Genomic DNA, 23621 nt, shown 5'->3' on the forward strand with positions numbered 1-23621 from the left:
TATAGATATATATATATATGTATATATATGCCAATATATATGTGTGTGTATATACATATATATGTGTATATATATATGTGTATATATATATATATATATATATATATATATACATATACACACACACACACACACACACGCTCAGAAAAAAATGCTCTTGCAAGAAATCCAATTAGGGCTATCTTTGTTATTTAAAAAAAATGAATTTCAAGAATGTGAGAAACTGAGAGCATTGACAAATAATAAAATTTGTAGACATTGAGTGATGCTGTGAGCATAGGTTAGTCCTAAAAGCTAACTAACTTTTTTAAAGAACTGGCTAGTTAAAAATCAGCTGAACTTAATATTACTGGACATCCAGATTGGTACAGCTATGGTCAAACTCCTTATCCTGGCCAACAAAAATCTCCATGAGATTTCCCCTGCCTGTTTCTCAGTACTCATACTAATTTCTCTGTTGTTAACTACACACAAGTCATATTGGCTTTCTTTCTGTTTCTTGAGCATAATAAGTATATTTTCCTTTCCTCACATTTTTGAATGAGATATTTCCCTGCCCTAAATGCTTTTATCTATATTTTGCATGGTTGGAATCCTTGTACATTTTTGGCCCCAGTTCAAATATCAACTTGACAAAAATGGTTTTTTCTTCCCTCCAAACTTAAAGTAGCACTCCAGTCATTATTACATAATCCTGCAATATTTTTTTAATACCACTTAGCACTATATAGCACTAACTCCTCAACCCCATTCTGTCCCTAACAAAAATAGAGGAGGAACCTCGTCTATTTCATTAATCTCTCTACCTCAAGGGCTTATTTCCTATGGCACACAGGAAATACAGATGTTTCTTGCCTTTTGATAATTATGTGCTGATAAGCTGAAAATAGCATAAGCTGAAAAAATGCATTTATTATACCTAACATACTGAACATCACAGTTCAGGAACACAGTGCATTATAGACTATGAGGGGTATTATTTCATGATCATGTTGCTGACAGGGAGCTGTAGCTCAATGTTGCCACTCAGCTTCCTAAAAATATAATAGAGCATATAACTGGCCCACAAACAGATCAAGGTTTAAAATTCAAAGTAATGTTTCCACTGAATGTGTATTGATTTTGTAGCTTTGTAAAATCAAAAAATTGCAAGCTTAACCATCATAAGTTGGGGGCTATGTGTAGTAAACTGTGTTAATTAATATTCCTGTTTTCAGTCTCTAGCTTTGCTTATTCACTCTATTGCTATTGGCAGAGCCATCTTATTAAAGTGACACTCCTCTTTGATTATGCAATGCCCAGGCTTCCTACAAGAGAAAGGGGTATGTTTTATGTCTTCCATCTTCACTATTGTCAGCTTTGAAATTCTTACTCTGTACTGATCTGGATTGATGAGATTTGGAATAAAAGTAATGGTAGACTAACATTTGCAGAAATTCAGAGCAATAACAGGGATAGAGTACACTGACCATAGATAATAAAATCATTTCTAAAGACAGAAGATTGCCCATCCCTGAATTCTCAAAAGGTGGGTGATTAAGAGAAACAATGGCAATGCACCCCTTTAAGTGAGAGAACTCCTCTAAAATATACACACTCAAGGACCAATTATCTACTAATGGCATCAGAGACATGTGCACACAATTGTGCATGTATGAACTTATCAGTGCATGAACAGGAAATAAACAGCCACTTTTACTTCAATATAATGCCCTTAAATATGTCATGGTGCATATATATCTGTGCAGAAGTATTTGAGATGTATGTGCAATTAGAATGACTGAAAAGAGACAAGAAAGACATATGTCCAAGTGTTCACACATAATCATAATCACAATCAATCATCTGTGCCTCAAGAGTCCCAACATGACACTGTTATGGCCAAAAAAGAAAACAAAGTTTGAAAACTAAGGAAAAACAGATGCATCTAATAGTGCGCCACCAGAGATATCTCTGAAGTACTCCACAGGAATTGATCATTATCCCAGGTCATCAGGATATGGTTAAATTACAGTTGGAATATTGTTTAGAAAGGCTGATAAGAATATATAGCTGCAGTGTCAAAACACCTAGCACACATATAACATACTTTAGAAGACTTTTTCTTAAAAAAAAAGGTAGATTGCAGCAGTCAAATCGTTAATGTTGAAATTTGGGAAGCCCTTGCTATCTACAAATGGATATATGTCAAGAGAATTCCAGATAATTGAGACTTCACTGAACGTTTGCTCAAAGAATTTCACATCCTTTAATGCACAAGGTTCTAAAAACACAAAATGAATGGCTTATGACAATTGTTTGTGATTTAACTGACAATTTAATGGGGGCATTTTGATTGATCTGGAAATAGAAAGTCAAATATGACAGAAGAAAAAAAATCTAATGCATGTGCCATCGAAACAAATAGCAAAGTAAAAGAAGAAATTTGTGATGTAAGTCTTCATTTTGTCAATAAAATACTTCAAGAGATATGAAGTCACTAGCTCATCTCAGCTGTGTTCAATGTATTATACATTATACCTTTTTAATCAATGCATAGAATAAACGAGTTTCTATTCAAAAGGATTTTTCTTCAAACATTTTCATCACTTGGCTTTTAGGTTAATAGAGTTTTCTGGCTTCCCCCTACTACACAGGCTACACATTTTAAGTTTCCCCACAGCTTTGTTAAAAATTCTTCTCATCTTCCTAATTTCTAAATGTTGAAGTGACTCAGACCTGAGTCCTTGTACTTTTCTTTTCTTTGTCTATACACACTTTCTAGGTAATTGTAACCAGTGTTATGGCTTTACACACAATCCATATGCCGGCAACTCCTAATTTGTACCTTTTCCTTATGCTCTAGGATTAAGTATCTTCACCTCTAGTTGGATGCTGGGTTAGTCAGTTTTTTGTTGCTGTGAACAAAATACCATGCAAGAACAACTTAGAGGAAGAAAAGTATATTTTGAGCTCACAGTTAAAGAGGTTTAGTCCATAGTCAGCCAACTCCATTGCTCTGGGCCTAAGGTGAGGCAAGGCATCATGGTAGAAGGGCATGCCACAGGAAAGCTTCACCTCATGGTGGTCAGGAAGGAGAGAGAGGGGGAGGATACAGAGGGACAAGATATAATCCCAAAGGGCATACCCCCAGTGATCCATATCCTCTAGTCATGTCCCACCTGCTACAGTTACCACCCAATACAGTAGCTCTTTCAAATTATTACTCCATCAAAAGTATCAATACTGATTAGATTACAGCTCCCATTATCTCATCTTTTCATTTGAGAATATTTGCACATTAAGAGGAGTCAAACCATAACAGATGCCTAATACACATCCCAAGCCCAACATACCTGAAACCAAACTCTTTATTCATCACCTCACAACTTCCTGTTTTGTTCATCCAATCTTCCATCTCTGTAACTTTCATTCCATTTTCAGTTTTCTAATGATGTCCCACTAAACAACAAGGATTTCCACAATTTCACCTCAGAACTATTCTTGTTCTGAGGACTTTCTCCTGCACTTGCTACAATCCAGCTGCTGGTCCTCCTGCACTTGCTACAATCCAGCTGCTGGTCCACTTTGAGTATGCATATGTTCATATCTTACAGACTTTACATTAACTATGCCCTCTGGAAGAAAAGTTTATTCCTCTGTTATCCACTAATTATCTCAAGTGACTCAATTCTATTGTCAAATGTCACTCCCTCAGAGAGGTCCTGCTCTGACCAATTTATCTGTTTAAAAAACAATCATTATTTCTTATTCCTTTTACTCAGCTTACTCAGCTTTAAATTTCTTAACATTTAGCATCATCTGATATCATATTACATATCATATCTTACTACATATTTGGTTTTTGACAGTCTGTCATGCTAGAATATGCTCAAAGAGAAAATTTCAAAAAAGTTTCTCATCTTTTATTCCCCAAGGCAGGAGGGTGGGCAGGACTTGGCACATGGTATTTGATAAATATTTGCTGAATGAATAAATGAATTTGTTACCAGTGGGAATACTGTTAAAAGTATCATATTATCAGTACTGGTGAAGTGAATCAGGGAGGAAATTAATGTCTAAGCAGAACAACAATGAATACACTACATAGAATTAGGGATGTCAAGAATGGTTTAGAGCTGAAAAAAATGTTCAAGATTACATAATACATCACTTTGTACTGAAACATTTATTTGCATAATTTGGAAGTATTTCATTTTCCCTAACTTTCCATGCTCAGGCTAATCTACTGAAAGTTGATAATCTATTTCCTCTAAAGAAAATGAGTACTAAAAGATTTTTCCCTAATAACATTGAATTTAAATGCAATGTAATGAACTATAGAAGGTGAAAATAGGCAATAATCATTTATATGTCTAAAGAATTTTGGATGAGTATTAATATTATTAATCTAAGCACATCTTGGCATTTTATGAAAACACAAACAACATATAAAATATATGCAGAAAAAAAGTGGAAAGTTATGTCCCATATGTAGTGTGACTAAGTTAATAAAATTATGGGACACTTCCCTTAATTAACATACAAATAATGTAAATCTCATAACTCTTTTGGTATTTCACACACATGCACGAACATGCTCATGTCCACATTCCACACTACCACTAACCAAAAGAATTGCCAGTTTTTTATATAAACTTGCAATTCAAAAGATATGACCTTGCAATCAAAAAGTAGATCTTCTGGTATTTAAAAAATATCATTTTAACACCTAAACTACCTGCAGGCAGCAGGGTTTCTTCTGTAAGACTAATCCATGGCAGCTGCATTTCATTTTTATTTGAAAAGACTGATCCAGTGTTTTTATAGCTCTCGATTAAGCTGTTTAAATAAAAAAAAGTAAATGTTGAAAGAGGAAACCACTGTAGTTAAGCCCTATGTAAACTAGTAATGGGAAAATCTCAGGTGGTTTGAAAGTTCGGTTTGGATAAATACCTAAATCTATTGGAACCTCTTTAGCTGAAAAATTCCAGCTCCCACAAGGTTAGTAGAGCTTTAGGTTTTCCACTAAATCTGATATAGCTCTTCAAAAATACCCACACTCAATCCCTAGCTAATAGTAAAGGCAACTTTGGCAAAAAAAGTTAACAGAGTTTTTGAAATAAAAAATGTCCTCAGTATTTGGCTCAATTTGAGATCATTCTAACTGTTCAACTTTCAAAGTTTACTAGGAGTATAAATCCAGTGAGACCACAGAGAAGAAACTAAAATTCACTAGAAATGCAAGTAACCAAATAATTGTCAAATTACCCAGCTTCCAAATATTTTAAGCAATGGTAGATAAACAGGCTAAAAAAAAGATTCATCTACACCTCTTGTCTTAATTCTGATCCATCCTTTATTTCTCAACTCAGCAGTAATGTTAGGAGGCCCTTAGTTGACCAAAAGAAATATCTTCCACATCACCTGCCGTGGTTGTATATATAATTACTTAATGTTTACATTTTATAGCAGACAAAAATGTTCTTTAGGGTACACTTTTTATAGTTTTTTTCACCACAGTACTGCAAATGCCTTACATGGCCTGTATGTAGCACATAGTAAATGATAAATAAGTAAATATTTGAATGGGCATGATCGTGCATACCTGTAATTCCAGAGATTTGGGAAGCTAAAGGTTGGAAGATTAGAGTTTGAGGAGAGCCTCAGCAATTTAGCAAGACCCTGAGCTACTTAGTGAGACCCTTGCTCAAAATTACATACATACATAAAGAGACTGAGGAATATCTCAATGGTAGGCATCCCTGAGTTCAATCCCCAGTATCTAAATAAATAAGTAAGTAAGTAAATAAATAAATAAATATTTGTGTGGTGGGCAAATCCTCAAAAACATCAACTAGGTGCAAGTATTTTATTTCTCCTCAGCCCTTCTCCCTTTTCCCTAGCATAAAACTGAACAAATTCTTAGGATCTCTGAGGTGATCTTGCTGTTTTTCACTGTGGTGAGATGACTGATGACTACCAGCCCTCAGGTAGCTTTGGGCTGGGGGTTGACACGATTTTGGAATTAAGGTTAAATATATCAGCAATGGCCAAAGATTTAATCAACCATGCATATGTAACGACCAGGGGCTCTGTGTCCCTTCCCCCATACCTAACCTTGTGCATCACTTCATCTGCATTTTTATAACAAACAAGTAAACATAAGTGTTTCCCACCAGATTGTTAACAATTCAAGAAAATTGGCCATATCCAAGGAGGAGAAGGTCAAAACCTCCATTTATAGCTGGTGGATCAGAAGCCCAGGTAAAATGACCTGGGGCTTTTGACTAGATTCTAAATTGCTCATACTCTGGTTTCTCTTCAGATCGTATAAATCTTTCGCCTTTTACTAAATTGCTGGGGCAGGGCTCAGAGGGAGGACCACAGTCTTGCTACAGAACTCTCAACTGTGGTATCTGATGCTATCTCCAGGGAGACATGTTAGAGTTGAATTAAATTTGAGGACTTCGAGCTGCTATCCATTTCTGCAAAGTTGCTTTCTTGCTGGTGGGGAGAACTCACCACACTTTTTAGGTGAGAGAAGTCTTCTGTGTAGACTGTGGTGGTAGAGAAGAGGAAACAATGATACTTTTTTTCTTAACATACAGTTATCATGGTTTAATTACAGAACATTTTGGAGTAGGCATGAGTGTGAATAAAAGAGCAGTTTAAAACTGTAAAAACAATATAAATGCAAGTTGTTATTAAGAATACAAATATAGTTGAATATGTACATTCAGCTTTCTAATACTGGAAATGATTCTGATTTATGTGGATCAGTAGTGGGGAAGTGGCAAGTACCACCATACCACCCCATTTAAGGGAACACCATGTGGTACTTGGAAGGAGAGAGGAACCTTGGCCTTTCAATAATTTATGACCCACCAAATACTGTTTGAACTCTTTAGACTATTATTCTTGATCATTTGGAACTTGATTTTTATCCCCTTTCCTAGTAGTAAATCCTACTACTTGCAGTCAAACAGGTCTACTTCATTTTCTTTCAACACTTTTTTGAACTTTATGGACTGACTTTTTGCCTGTGTCTGGATTGTAACTCTCCATAAAACCTCCACTACCAAGTCATCAGAAAGACAGATCTTTTTCTGATCTGAACTACTACTAAGACAATGTATGCAAATACTATGAAGACTAAAAATCTCGATGGAAATACTAGGTTTCATTATTTTATAGAAAGAACTTTCAAACATGTATGTACATTTGTCATACCTATATTGTCTTATAATGGTTTGGGCATATTATTGATTCTGCTTCCTAACGTACATGTTTCAGAAACGGAAGTTCTATGTCTTATTAATGTTTGTATACCTCCCAATCCTAATGCTTTTTACAGAAGGCATATCCAGGCATTACAAGAATGGCAAAAGATATGTTTGGATAAAGGGAAATGCAGCATAGAGCAGAAGGCAAAACTCTCTGTGTCAATTATGTCCTAATATATGAATGCATAGGCAGATATGTTAGATGACTTAACACATATGCCCCGTCATATGCCATCTCAATGTTTACAATCAATCATTTTTTAACACGCTTTGTGAGTTTAAACTATTTAATCACATAATACAGGGATCTCTAAACAAAACAGAGTTTAGTAATAAAATCTATTTATACATTTAAATTTAATCTGTTGATTATGTTATATCTTAAATTTTGAATTCTTCTTTAACCCAGTCTAGTTTAGTAGAGTTCCTGAAATGCAATTTTTGAAGTGTTGGAGGAACAGTGCAGGGGTGGCCTCATGCATATTAGGCAAGCATTCTACCACTGAGCTGCATCCTAGCCCTCAAATCATTTTTAATATTAATCTAATATAGACATAATTGAGGAGGAATTTTCATTTGTTTAAATAAAGACATGAAGTGAATTCCAAAATCAATTAGAATAACATTTTGGATGACCTGTGAGAATATTGAGCAAAATGTTTTTTCAGGGTCAAGTATAACATTAAAATAAAATGACAGAGAAGGGCAAGTCATATATTCATTCATTTTTCCAGACACAAATAGAGCCCTACTATGTGCCAGGCACTGGGAGTACAAAAGATGATCACCACAAAGCAAACATGGTAAACTTCGTGTACACTGAAGGCATTTCAGCAAAAGTTGAATGTTAAGTTCTTCATGAAGCTACTCCAAAGCACAATATGCACTGCCTTGTTAACTCTTAATGAATTTATAACAATGCCACATAATTAAACTTAATTAAATACCATCCTTTTAGAATCACTTTTCTCATATGTATGCTCTTAACTAAGTGCTAAGTTCCTTTATAGCCAAGAGAATATTTTGCCCTTCATTTTTATACTGTAGTACCATGGCACTTACTATAGTGTTAGAAACTGCAGTGACTGCTTAATAAATATATGCTGTCTGACTAATAAAAACATGGAAAGCAATGTATTTGTGAACCCAGAGGAACTGTTGGCACACACAGTTCCCAATTATCTGTGCTAAAGGAGATAGTTAATTCAAAACAAAAGATAATATAAAAGTCATTTAGCTTTGGAATGCATTCTCATATATAACTTTTCATTTGGGTCTCTTGGTTGGTTTGACAATACATTTCCAACAGTGAAGTTGCAATATTAATTCCCAACTGTGGCCAAAGGTTTTGCTTTCTCACCAAATAAAAATATGGTTAAGAAATGCTGAAAATTAAACAATAATCTTGTATTGTTTGTAGTTGTATTCTGTCAGTTTTACCTCCCTGACTACATACTTTCTTGAAAGCAGAACACATACCCTAATCTTATAAGTACCAAAGAATTTAGAATATTCTTTTCCATGAAGCATGCAACAATCTTCAAATTCCATCTGTTGTCTCTTCCTATTTTCTACCCAGATGGAAAGGGTATGGATTCCTTTAACAGTAAACACCTGGATATTTCTTCCATAATGAGGAATAACTATCCTACTTCTTTCATAGTCATTTACTACATTTTGAAGAACATACCTTTTATCTATCAGTCTAAAAACAAAAACAAAAAAAACTCAAACAAAAATGTAAAACAGATTTTTTAAAGAAAATTATATAGAATGAAGTTGGACAAAATCAGATCATGGCTTTCCGATAGACAAATAATTAATTTTCTATTTGTGAGATTTAGGGCAGAATTATAAATAAAAGACAATTTTTATGTATCTTTTCCACTTTATGAAGCATGTTGAGTCATTATAACTAATCCAAATAGCAACATACATGAGGTAGGCAAGCAAATATTATCATTTCAGTTTTACAAAAGAGTAAATGGAACATCTTTTCTAAGATCAGAAGATAAAGCTAGATCTTAGGTCCACTGATATCCAGTCCAAATATCTTTTCATTCAGATGGATTAAGACAGTCACTTTGCATTTGTAAGAACACCAAAGTTTGAAAGAACTTTGTGTGTGTGTGTGTGTGTGTGTGTGTGTACATATGACAAACAAAGTGGCCAGAGCATTTCTAAATGGTGTGCAAAATGAAATGATATTGCTGTACGTTTGGACTCAGGCCCATACTCAGGAATCTAGATATTGGTAATTAAATAAAGTTGCTGTACACAAATTTGTTAATGCCTTTGCAGATATCAAAAAACCATTTATTAAATATTTACTTTTGATGAGGAAAAGAGGGGTTGATACTTCCACCTCTGAACCATTTTTTATCTCAATTACTCCTTTTCTGTACTCAGGCAGTATCAAATGATGATTAGGTCCTGTTCCCCCTCTCACTGATGACCTCTGGAAAGCATGTATGTTATTCTTTTCTTATTTTTCATTGATTTTCCATTCTCACCATTAGTGAGTCCCTTAGCCTTAAATGTGTACGTGAGATATAATCCTCTCAAGTTCATTATCACTCTAAATGTATCTTATGAGGGGTGTGTGTGTGTGTATAAAATCAAAATTCAATTGGATAATTTTCAGTAATGTTAGTCATACATTTCTTTCGATTTCTAACTTCAGTAATGAGTTGGGAAAAGTATAAGTTTATCATCCGATCTTTACAACACAAAGGAGAGTACCATTGCATGATTACTAAATAATCAGTCTTGCTTTCTTACATTTTTATCGGTCTTCACCTTATAAAGTGAATTTTCTTTCATTATCTTAAAGTTTAAACCCAGAAAAATAAATAAAACTGTGAATAGTCACCAGGAAGCTAAGTTTACTTTGCTGTATTTTCATAAACTATATGTAAAACATATTCCAACTACAAATAAGTGAACAGACATTGATAGAAAGAGATACTGATATATATTTCTACATATTGAAAATAGTATGACTGTGATTTTTGCTGTTAGTTATAAAGAGTTATACTAACATCACTGTTAACATTTGGATATGGAGTGCTCCCCCAAAGCTCCAGTGTTAGTGCAGGAACATTCAGAGGTGAAATTATAGATTATAAAAAATATAACCTAATCAGTCTATCATAGTTTGAGCAGAATAACTGGGTGTTAACTGTATGTAGGTGGGGAGTGGCTGCAGGAGGTAGGTCACTGGGTTAGGCACTAAAAGCATGCATCTTCCCTGTGTCCCCCTCACCCTTTCCCTCTCGGCTTCCTGATGGCCATGAGCTAAGCAGCTTTCCTCTTCACACCCTTCTGCCATGATGTTCTGCCTAACCTTGGACAAGAGCAATGGAGTTGATTGCCCATGGACTGAACTCTAGAAGCATGAGCCAAAATAATTTTTTCCTTCTCTAAGTTTTCTTGTCAGGTATATCGGACACAGGGATGAGAAGTTGACTGACATAATCATTATCATTGCATGCTTGTTTAACATACCACAAATGCATTTCATATTTGAAAAGAGTTTCAGTAAATTTTAAATCAAAATAAAATGAATCAAATTCATAGATTCATTACTATATCCAATTTATGGTCTTGTAAAAATCCAAATGGCTTTATCTTTATAACTATGAATAGATATAATAGGTATGCTATATGTTCTCTAGTATATATGCACACTCACATAAAAATAACCATTTTGGGTAATTTAATTTTCTCAAGGTTCCTTTTGTTTTATTTCTATATATAAATCCCACAGAAAGGTTTTTAATCTGTTAAAACTTAGCTTCTGGTAAGAATGATGAGAATTTGTCAGACTGAGGGTACATTAACTCTTTCAGACAAATTAAGTCCCGTTTTATGTTCTGAAAAAGATGATTTCCCAGATGAGTCTCCTGAGGCCTGAAAAGGTTTATGCACCCTTTAAACGAGCAATATATTCTGTTCTCATCATCAACATCATGCACCAAATGTCTGTCAATTCCCTGAACAATGTTTGAAAAATGTACTTATAGTCAGTGTAATTTCAGGCTGAATTTCAAACAAGCAAGACTCTTCAAATAGAAACGTTTTTTCTTGTGTGTGTGTGTGTGTGTGTGTGTTCTGTGTGTGTGCGCGCACACTAACAGATCCTAAAAAACATGCTATATTCAGGCGTTTCTTAGAATATAATTTCTACTAAGGGTTTGCTAAGAGCTAATTTTCAATACCTGCATTTAAAGTCAAAACATGATAAAGGACTAATATTTGATACATGTTAGAGTCCTCTCTTGTCAAACTGAGGTCATGCCAGAATAATATGTTCTCTATTTACTTGCCAGAATGCTAAGTTTAATATCATTATACAATGAAACTGAAACCTATTTAACTAAACATTTATTAAGTACTTAAATTTCTATGAAGCTTTGTGCTAAGCTTGTTGCAGAATATTCAGATGAATAAAAATACATATCTCAAAAATTTATAACCCAGTGTACACAACAGACATGTACATAAACAGAATATAGGCAAATGAGCAAGTATGCTAATCCAAGTATTCAAATATTATGAGAACACAAGGGACAAGGAAATTAATTTTGATTGCTATGATTAGAAAGGCTTTCTGGAGGAGATAGTGTAAGTGAACAGTTAATTTTTAAATTAGCTTACAATCCTTTCAAAAAGAATAGTTTTCCATTTTGAGCGAGACAGGAAAGGACACAATAAAGTAGTTTCACAGGGAACAAATGTAGAATTCATCTCAGATTTATGAACCCTTCTGAATTCAAAGGCCACATAACACTATGACAAGGGTTAAACTCCAAATGAACAAAATTTGGATCTCAACTCTCACTAGCGATATTGATTACTTATGTGATATCAAGTACATGGCTGAACCTCTTTAGCCTTCTTATATTTGAAATAAGGCTAATTAAAATAAGGTTAATAATAGTACCTACTTCATAGGATTGCTTTGGAGATGATTTGTGGCAGGGAACAGGTTACACATACCTAATCTGAAAACCTAAATTCTAAAATGCTCTACATTTTGAAGCATTTTGAGCACTGATGTGACAACACTAGTGGAAAATTCCACACCTGACTTTATGTGATAGGTCACAGTTAAAATGCAGGAGACTTAAAATATCGTGTAAGATTGCCCCCAGCCTATGTGTGCATAATGTGTTTATGAAATATAAAGTGAATTTCATGTTTAGACTGGGTTCCATCCCCAAGATATTTCATTATGCATACCCAAAGTCCAAAAATCTGAAATATGAAATTCTTGTGGTTTCAAGCATTTCAAATAAGGGATATTCAAAATCTCTCTCTCTCTCTCTCTCTCTCTCTCTCTCTCTCTCTGTGTGTGTGTGTGTGTGTGTGTGTATAGTTACACCCTGGCATAATGGCTGGCACATGACATTCACTAAATAGTAAAAACACTCTCTTCAAACAAGAACCACGATTCTTCTTTTTGACTAGGCCGCACCATTGGGTTTTCTCTTTAGTCCTGAATGGTTCAATTTTAGCAAGAGGTCTGATGGGTCAGTTGAGTGAAAATTCTCCATCCTTGGGTATTTGACCAAATTCCTCATCTCCAAACTTCTGCTTCTTTTCAACCTAGTGTGCCTTTATCAAGAATTTTGTCAAATTGGTTAAGCCAGAATCCTTTTTATCCTGGATATTTTCTCTTGGTAATTTTCCGTCTATTGATTTCTACCCTGTTCCATGACTACAAATCCCCACTTGCCCTTGTGTTCGAAATGCATCTCGATTGTAAACTGGAATCTCTTTTCTATCACAATAGTTTCTGAATAAAATTTGCCTTGACTGCTTTCACTTCTATATGGTTCTGATTCTCTTTGATAATAGTTGTTATTATTACTATGTTATTACCATTTTATCATGAATGATTATACCTTCTATCTAGTTCAATGTACAATGGAACAGAAAATTTCCAATATCACTATCAAGAGTGTGCCTTTCAAAGGATGCTAAGAATCTCCCTTTTAAAAAGAACAGTATTTCCCTATGTGCTTTTCTTACCAAGGAGAAATCTAAATAAACCCTCTAGCTTCACTTATTCTTAGTCAACTTAAAAATCATTAATTTTGGAGGTCATACATTATTACTCTCCTATTAGCTTTGCTATAGATAACACCTGATGTGTGTGTTATGATAATAGTTACCTAGGTTACTCTTCAGGGAACTGAAGGTCTCTCTTGCTGAAATCACTGACTCTTCACATGGGCCTGAAGATATCCAATGGGTGACTGAAACACAGTGAAAATGTGTGGAATCTCTGTCTTCATTTTGTCTGTTTCCTTTATTGACTTAAAACTTTGGACCAGATTCTACTCACCACTGATTATAGACATGACAATCATTTGAGAAATATCTGGTTGAAAAGGTTAACTTGAGGTACACTTGCCTAGTCCCCCACCTCCCAACTGCCAAGACTGGAAACACAAGATCATAAAAGGAATGAAAAGAGGTGACCCTGAGTTCCTGGAATATATACACTCATTCCCTGAAAATATATTAATATTCCTCTTTTATTAGCCAGTTCATTTCTTTTATTATTCCCATCCTATATCTGTAACCCCTCAACTACCTGAAGGTGAGAAGCTGATTTGTGAACAAGGTACCTTCTTCTCTATTCTTTGGCCTATGAATAAAGCCTTTTTTTTCTCCCTAATACTCTTCTCTCAGTCATTGGTTTTTCCGTGGGATAAGGTTCCATAATGACTTTGGAAACAATCTGCTTTTTTCCTGCCAGTACTGGTAGTTGAACCCAGGGCCTTGTGAATACTAGGCAAGCCCTCTATCATTGAGCTACATCTCCAGTTCTTTTTACTTTGAGTTGTGGAGATTGGCCTCCAATTTCAGATACTCGTGCTTCAGCCTCCAGAATATCTGGGATGACAGGCCTGTACCACCATGTCAGGCAACAATATGCATTTCAATGTATGTATTATTTCCATTACTGACCATGCCCCTTTTCTTTTTTTTTCTAACCTATACCCTCTCCTACTTGAAGAGTCTCATTAAAGAAACCTTGCTTAGAACTTCCTGAATTTTCTGAATTTTTGAACAACCGGCAATAGAGAATAAGGACCAACAGTCAGAAGTGGCGATTTTCCCTTAAGTCTAGTCTGACATTCTCAATTTTTGTTTAAAAGACAAAAAATGGCCTGTATACTACATTTTAAAAAATATATTTGTTCTTTGTTTTTGTTTTGTGAACTTTAAATGACATTTAGATTATCATTCCACTAAACCCTGTTATTGGCATGTTCTCAAAGATGATAAGTATTACTTATAGTTGAATAATAATTTAGATTTTTTTCATCTATTTTAAATTATTCTCTTAATAATGAATAGAGGAATAAAATTAACATAAAGGCAATGCATTAGAGACCTCAAATCTGTTTTGAATTATCTGGAAAGGACAATGTGCTTCCTCACAGATTTCATTTGTAACCACTTGGAATGACTCTCCCTCATACTAGGAGGAAATCCCAGGTGTTGATAGTTAGTTGACAGGGTGTTAATGTCATTAACATTCTGTCAGCTCTTCTTGTCAATGTGTTAATGGTGTTCCTGCTGCTCAGTCACTCCCTGTCCTCCAGTTGGGGAAATGATTTCGCCAGCAGTCAATCAAAAAGCTAAGCTGATGTGGGGCAATAGACAGCCCTGCCATTGACAAAACCTCTGTGAGTAAATGTGGTAAGAAATTTGTCAACAGGATATAAGCACTAAGGTCAACACTGTGGTTAATGTGCTTTTTTCTAGACAGCTTAAGATATTAAGGAAGGGCCACAATACATATTTAAAAGTCTATGAAGTCCTCTTTTAAGAACAGGCTTCTTTCCTGTCTGAAAAAGCAATGAAAAGTAAGTAAAATAATACTTTGATTAAAAGAGAAAAATAATGATAGAAAGCAAAGGTGTTAGGCCTCAGAACACAATTTCCTAAAACATGGTGCCTTCGCATGCTAAGTATTTTCAGATGCAGGAGATACACTGACCCCAGAACAAGATCTCTCTGAAGTTTTGTTGCCCATTTCCCAGAAGTGGATCACAGAAAATAGAATTCCCCTCCAGTCAAGCCATAAAATATCGAAGAATCACTTGGAGCTCCTCCCTTCTCCACTGAAAATGTTCATGTGACTGGTGGGAGTCTTGCCCTATACCCAGGGGGGGAGAGAGAGAGAAGAAATGTCAATGCAGAGACCCCAGAAAGAATCTTGTCCAGTGAATTCCCTGTTTATTAACATGAGATTATGCCACTTTTCATCTGATCATGTTTCTCTTCAACTATCCACTTCTTTTAACAGACTTAGCAATAAGCAATAGGCAGTTTTCTCTGGAGTCTTCATCACATAAAATGGTGGTTAATTAAATTTGCTGTGGTTTTCTCTTATTAATCTATCTTTTGATGGAGGTGATGCGAGCCATCAACCTTGTGATGTGTGAGGAAAATATACTACTTTTCCTCCACTACAAAAGAAAAATTATTTCAGTCACACTACTGTCCAAGAAGACAAAAGCTACAATTCTGCAAATGATGTCAGTGTCACATACACTGTCAAGTCCAAGAGAAGACCCAAGATCAGCTAGCAGTCTATTCATGATGTTTCTTCTCACCTCTTTCAAGCATGGATTATTGTTCAAAGAGCGGAAACCAGATGTGACTCTGAACCTCACCCCACAAATATTCACAGGAGATGCCAAATACAGACATAAACTATAGAATTCACAGTAACTTTAAAAGATAAAAAGAGATGACTTTTAGAAATGAATGAATGAAGAATATGAACTGTGGTAAATAGGTTTATAAGTTACTAATGCTATCCTAACATAACTCTAGCTCACTACAATGACACAGGGACAACTGGTTGATGTTATCATCAGAAACGGAAAATATTCCTCATTTAATAATGAGAACATTTTTTGGAAAGTTCACGAAGGTAACTTTAGACAATATGTAATACATAATAAATATTTGATAAATGAATATCTATAGCATTTACTAAAGACTAGTAAAGATTTTATTTCAATTCACTGAGCAAACAATTGAGCTAAAACCTTCCAATACTAGGATTGTTATGAGCATGTTAATATAAAGAATATTGATGGTCTCTGACTTAGAATTTGACTTGTTATTTTTCAACTTTATGGTGGCACTTAAGTGTGTATGCTAATATGCATTGAATAGAAAGTTTACTTTGAATGTTTTTAAAATCTTTGCCCAAGCTAGAAATATTCTGTAATATACCCCCTTGAAATGCTGGATAACTACAACCAGCCCCAGCTCTCAATGAGCCAGGCAATAAGAAGAGAGAACAACCAATACTCTATAGTGTACTAGGTCACCAGAGGTTTTTGTTGTTGTTGTTGTTTGTTTGTTTGTTTGTTTATTTGTTACAGGTATTTGATAAATAACATGAGGTATTCAACACGTTATTAGAAAATAGGCTTATTGTTAGATGATTTTGCCCAACTATAGGCTAATGTAAGTATTCTGACCATGATTGAGGTCAGCAGAGTTAAGGTATCTGTTTGGTTGGTTAAGTATATTAAATGCATTTTCAACTTTTGATATTTTATGGGTTTATTGGGACATAACCTTGTCTAAAGTTGGGAGTATCTGTACCAAGAATACTGTTTCATGAAAAAAAATATCAGGATAACTACTATTTTCTCCATGTGGTTATCAAGATCACCCCTTTTACTTCTAGAACGTCTCACCTATGTTGTATGAGAGAATTTCCTGACTTTCTTCCTGTTTTATAATCTAATCAGGTTAGTTTGCTTTGTTCTTCCATGGGGTGCAGGAAATGCTACCTCCAAATACGGCATGTGGACATATTTGTTCCTGCTGCTATAAGAAAGTACCTTAGTCTGGGTAATTTATAAGTAACAGAAATTTCTCAGGGTTCTAGAAGTCCAGGATCAGGCACTAGCAGATTCAATATCTGGTCGGGGCAGCTTGTGCCTCTTTGCTGTATCCTCACATGGCAGAAAGGGCAAAAGAGGAAGCTGGACTCTTTCTTTCTAGCCTTTTTATAAGGCACTAATTCCATCCATCAGAGCAGAACTCACATTGCCTAATCATCTCCTGAAAACCCCTGCCTCTTTTTATTGATAACCTGCACATTAGATTTCAACACAAATTTTAAAGAGGATATATTCAAACCATATCACTTGGCCTACATAGTGTTTTAAGCTGAAGGAAACAGAGGTACATGTCAGAAGCAGAAAGTTCTCCTAATCTGTTACCCTTCTCTTCTGAAGGAGTTCACAGAAACTAGAATTCTTCTTGCCTCTTATTCAGAGAAGTAGGCTATAAAACCTAGGAAGGGTCATTGTCTGACCTTCTTCCTCCTTCCTCTGTCATGGAACAGGTATCCTGCCCCATACCCAGAAGAAAGCAATGTTGCATAGAGAAGTCAAGTATCTGAACAAACAGACCTTGTTCAGTTGTCCTCTGCAGCCCATCCCAGTTTATTATAATTACATCATACTCCTCTGTCTTATGATCACAACAATTCATAAAAATACAGTATTACTTGTTTCTTTGGCTCTTCATATATGAAGGCTCTTGTGTTATAAAAACTTGCATTAAATAAATGTGTGTGCTTTTCTTTTGTTGATAATGTCTTTTCTTATAGAGGTTTCAGCCATGAACCTTGCAATGGGTAAGCGAAGGAATCTTTTCTTCCCCACACTATCTATTTTCTTCTGACTCAGAAAAGCAACCAATTTTGGATAGAAAAGGGAGACAAAGGTGATGTGTTTCCTTCTAAAATCACTGGCATCAGAAGGCTGAAAGCAGCCAGGCAACTCTTTTTACAGGAGAGTATTTCTCTTTTTTGGTCAATTTTTTTGACATTTACCTTAAAAGGCATGAACCATCACTTCTAAAACTTATTATACCTTTTTACAGGCATACTCTAAAAAGGTGATTTAATGTTACTCAAGTTCCTGAGAAGACTTATATGACTGAAATAATTGGGGGATTATGGGATTAAACCTAGGGATGCTTTACCACTGAGCTATAAAAACAGCCTTTTTAATATAATGTTTTTATTTTGAGACAGGGTCTTACTAAGTTGCTTATGGTCTCGCTAAGATCTAAGGCTGGCCTTGAACTTGCAATCCTCCTGCCTCATCCTTCCAAGTCACTGGGATTACAGGTATATGCCACTGTACACGTCTATGATGAAAATTTTTATTACTATAAGCACAACCTGCCACTGCTTGATATATATATATATATATATATATATATCCCTGTTGATATGTGAAGTAAAAGTAGATGCTTCACTATGGTGATCACCATTGTCTGTACCTACAGAATTCTGTGATTTAACAGACATTTACTAAATGCCTACACTAGGCAAGGTGGTGGGCATTATTATGAGTACATGGTAATTAATAAACCAGATATGATCTCTGTGATGGGGACAGCAAAAATGATGTAAGTGCCAGACTGTCAGCAGCTTAAGGTCAAGTTTCTACTTTGTGCACTGCTACATTTTCTTTGCTCAGCAATAAACCATTGAACACTAACTGTAAGCTTTGGTGGATACTATGAAAGAGTAAGGTGAACATAAGGTGCTGTCTTACATAGACCAATCTAAGGATTAGGCAAAAAGATTCAATGTACCTATTTAGTTGCTCTGTGGCCATCATGCCATTGCTGCTTACCATAGCCCTGTTCCTGTTCTCAAAGTCCAAAACGGTAGAGAATCCTATTCAGTTTCTGAATTCACAGTCCATATAGAAATATTAGCATGTAGTAGGAAAGGTGATTTTAAGACACACTACTGTCATACTGTGCCCATAGTAATTCAGTTTAAAGTGCCAGTGCCTAAAGCAAAGCAATTTTTGACAGGGGACAGAAACACTGGAAGATCATCCAGTACAAAGAATCCTATAATAAAAATGAAAACATGATTCTGATTTTAAAACAGGATCAATTATCACACAATCAAAAATTTCTTCTCTTTTTTATATGTCCAGAAGGATACAAAAATATAAAGCAGGCATCGGATCTCACATAATGTATACATGATGATCATGCATTTTGTCTGCCTCTTTCTGGAAGACTGAAACTCTCGATAAATACTGAAGGAGTCTTACACAAGAATAATAATCTCTACAATAGTTTTACTGCTGTAATTAATTAGTTTTTAACTAACTCAATATTCTTTTTCTCTGAAATAAACTGCTGTATATTTTATTTTGTTTTCTTAAATATGATATGCAAAGTAACAGCCCCTTACATTTTAATATAGTTTTCAATCCCCTTGTGGGCAAACAGTCACACTTTAGTGCCACTTAAATAAAGAATAGCCATTCATCTGTAACATACAGATACAGAATGCTCTGGATTTTCATTTAAAAGTGCTTAATTACCTGCACGAAGACAGAAATAAAATAAGGAGTCCAAGCCAAGTTCATGAGGGTTTGAAATTACTTTTCTTTTTCTAAATGAGCAACAGAAACTCAATGTTGCAAGCTGTTGTGTGGCCATAAGCCAACTACAGAAGAAACTGTTCAAATGAATGAGGGGATCAGGAATTAAATTCAAATGTATGAGGCAAGAACCAAAATCAAAAGGTGAAAAAAGAAAGTTGTGTTTCCAGTGACAGGACAATATATTATATCTGAATGAAAATGATCTAATCAGGGATACAGTGAAACCCTCATGGTAAGTATCTGAATGTAGCCAGTTATGTAATCCAAGGTTAATTTTGAGGATTACCTATCTCCAAACACTTGTGAGATTATGCTTCCAATATTCCTAGTTATAAAAGTACTCAGCATAATTAAAAGAAAACATAAAACACAGTGTTAATTCATGAACAAAAACAGTAAGAACAAAAAAGAACTTTCAACATAAGTCTAAATTGTCATGCTCAAATAATTTGGGTTCAGAACCAAGACATCCAAGTTGGAAAGGAAAGAAAGTATATGAGAGAAGAAAAGGCAATATTTTAACCTTGAAACAAGGTGACTCCCATGTAGTTGTAGAAGGAATTAATATCAGATAAAGAATTTACAGTATTTATTCCCTCTAGAGATATAAAATGGTGAATCAATCTGCAGTTCAAGATATTTATTTAAACCCAGAGGAGGAGGATATGGCTTTAACTTTGAAAACCAAAATAGAAAAAAAAAAAACTCAGCTCTAATGTAGTTTATCTTTAGACACCAGCTTTAACATTAAACAATTCAAGCTAAATGCTATTTCTCAAGTTCTCCTTTCATATATTTCTAAAATTTATGAGTATACCACATATAAAATAGGAGTTTGAAAAATATTTTAGCCAGAAATGCTTAATGTTTTACATTTATATGTATATACAAATATAAATTATAATTTAAATATATCACCTACTGATCAATTCATCTATTCATGCCTGCATCTATTTGTATTTCATAATCCTCTTAGTCTACTGATATTAGTCATCTTCCAATTGTCCTCCAAAACATACAAATGCCATCAGAAAATACACACGTGTCCTCAAAAAATGAATGCACAAATGCAAAAAGAAAATGAAAATCTCAGACCAAAAAAAATTAACATCCATCACCTCTTTTATGCTCTTGGTTACATAAGAAGATTCTTTCTTTTCTTTTGTTTTGTTTTAGGTCTAATCAAGCCTCATAAGACTTACCTTGCATATCTTATGGGCTTTCAAATGAAATTCTTCTTTGAGAAATGGCAATTTTCAGGTCTAATCATTCCCTTGCTTATACTCTACCTGTTTTCAAGCATCATGAAACAAAATTTATGCAGCTAATATAAAAACAGCATACACACAAATTCATCCAGACAGTGTTAGAGACCATGGAGTCTAGAATTAACCACATGGTAAATAGACAGACAGACACAGACTAACAAATAAACAAAATACTTAAATAAATAAAGGATATCGACATCTTTTCAACAAACTTATCATGTTGATTTTCTGCTTGGGGAACTTTCTTGATGTCACGTTCCAGATGAACAATTTGTTGTTCCATTGCTGCAAGGTTGCTCTTAAGATTTTGAGCTGAAACTAAATAACAAGGTGCAAAAGGTTTAGAATATTTTACCAGGTGTTCCACAAAATAACTAAAACCAATATCATTTAAAGTACTGTTTTAAAGTGTTGTTTTAACAGGGAGAACATAAAGTCAACTCACATTTTTCCGAATTACTGCTCATAAAATTTCTACTCTCCATGAAATAAATGAAAATGTGTAATATAAAAAACTCATCATGTTTAATATGACAATGTCACCATTTTACTCAGCCATTAGTTCAATGAATCCATTTCCATTTAAATTTATTGAAGAAATCTCTAGTATTCCATTCTTTAAAATCTAATTTGAAGATTAAAGAGAAACTAAGGTTCAAAAAGACCTTATCTTATTAATTCATGTTCTTCACTCTATAAATGATTTAAGGTGAAATTATATAAAAGAATCAAATATTCCTCTTTTGTTGAAATATGCTGATTTTTATAAACTAACACCTGTAGTAAAAGTTTCCATCTTCAGTCATTCTCGTACTCAACAGAGATGTGAAAAATAGTTGTTGATATAGAAAGAAAATTTAGAGCAAACCCCAGTGAACATACATGCACATACACACCCACAAAGCTTCGGCATGCCTCAAACACTATCATTAGTTGCCTTAATTACCCCTAACATTCTCTGCACTTCTCTTTTTCTCTCATTGACAACTAATAATTTTAAGTATTGTGTTCAAACTGCATACTTTTCAGATCTCTCATGATGCCTTCTTTTCACAGAGGTACTTAAAAAAAAACTTTTAACTGTTTTATAGATACAGCATGACTGCCAACTATGTACAAAGACATCTGTATCACTATCATCAGAAGGATACAACATTCTAGTTAAAGAGACAAGGTAAGCATTACAACTCCACAGGTAGGCAGCCTGTGACACTGGATTTTAAGTCCTGGCTGCTGAGCCCTGTTCTTTTCATTAAAGACTGTGTAGCAGAAATAGAAAAATACTATATAATTATTTTTAAAGTAAATTTTGTTTCATTCAGAGACACAGCAGCATTACAATGAAAAATTTAAGAGATTGAAAAAAATTGACCTACTGACAAATTTCAACCAGACTGTTCTGATACAAATTCATCACGCTGACACACACACACCTTCATACTCAACAAGGAGAAATCACCTTAGATACACATGGAAGTTCAAGAGACTGAAAATCAAATACCAATAGTTTAGACTATTTTTTCTATTAATCTGTCAATTAAATAGCTCTGTCCAAGTTAGTTCCATTTGTTTAGATCCGACAAGCTTGGAAATCATTCTTATTGGAGAATATAAGAGTTTTGTCTTGCCCAAAATTTGCTAATGATTCAGCAATCACTACTCATTTATTTAAAGAATGAGTTTGCTGGGAAGGAAAACATTCTTCCTAACTTTAAAATAGAATTTTTTTTTCCCTTAGGTTTTACTGGTACATTCTCTATAACTCTGTAAAATTGTTCTTCCCCACTTACTTGAAACTAAACATATGAAATTGAACAGTTGCTTGTGTCATTCATGTTACACGGATGTGAAGGGTTTCGAGGCAGGCTATCACAAAATATTGCACCTTGTCATACTGAGTATTTTAAGCTAAAGGAATTTGAGAAATGACATGTATAGGAGAGACTTAGATGGTCCTTGAAAGAGGTCATAAGATTCTCATGTGGGAAGTATCCTTCTTAAACCCAGAGAAAACAAACCTTCTAATCTCTGAAGATGAGACGGAAAACTCTGAACAACTGAGCCTTGTTCAAAAGTTCCCTCATTCCAATGAGCTCCTATGTGTTTTTCTCCTATCAGGGTTTGGGATTCAATATTCTTCATCAAACCAACAGAAAATGTTCAGATATAAGTGTTTTCTTGTGGGTCTTTATTTTTTCCTGAAAGTTACCATTACAGATAAAATTTAAATAATTCTAAATACGTAATTTTTTCTTTTCTTTCCTTTTTTTTTTTTGTTCTGTGTGGTGCCAGGGATTGAACCCAGGGCCTTGTACATGCAAGGCAAGCACTCTACCAACTGAGCTATAGCCTCAGCCCAGTAAGTAACCTCTGCAGTAGAGCTCCACATTTTCATTTTACCCTGGGCCTCACAAATTTTATAGTTAGTCTCCAGATAAAGCACATATAATTTAAAGAGTTAGATAGAGGGAGTGAGCAGTTCATTCACCTGCCAGTTCCTTCATGACTGTAATTCTGTTTTAAAGGGTGTTAATTTCTTGCTCTGGCTGGGGAGCAAATAGCCTGGTGGTGGGGGCATGTCAAAGAAAGGGTGCCCAGTAAATCTAGGA

The 23621-nt window shown here is 34.7% G+C and overlaps 1 protein-coding gene across 10 annotated transcripts in view; it reads right to left on the reverse strand.

Moving 5' to 3' along the window:
• The window catches only part of Diaph2 (diaphanous related formin 2), an 831690-nt gene that overhangs the window by 283914 nt on the left and 524155 nt on the right, over positions 1 to 23621 (reverse strand). For 9 of the 10 annotated variants that reach the window (XM_048797310.1, XM_048797302.1, XM_048797304.1 and 6 more), the window contains one exon: positions 21206 to 21330. In XM_048797310.1, coding sequence (XP_048653267.1) covers positions 21206 to 21330 — 125 coding nt within the window. Of the gene's footprint in view, positions 1 to 9254; positions 9289 to 21205; positions 21331 to 23621 lie in introns of those variants that run through there. The other variant, XM_048797307.1, reaches the window with a different exon arrangement.

Source organism: Marmota marmota, unplaced genomic scaffold, assembly GCF_001458135.2.
Source record: "Marmota marmota marmota unplaced genomic scaffold, marMar, whole genome shotgun sequence".
Classification (NCBI taxonomy): Eukaryota; Metazoa; Chordata; class Mammalia; order Rodentia; family Sciuridae; genus Marmota; species Marmota marmota.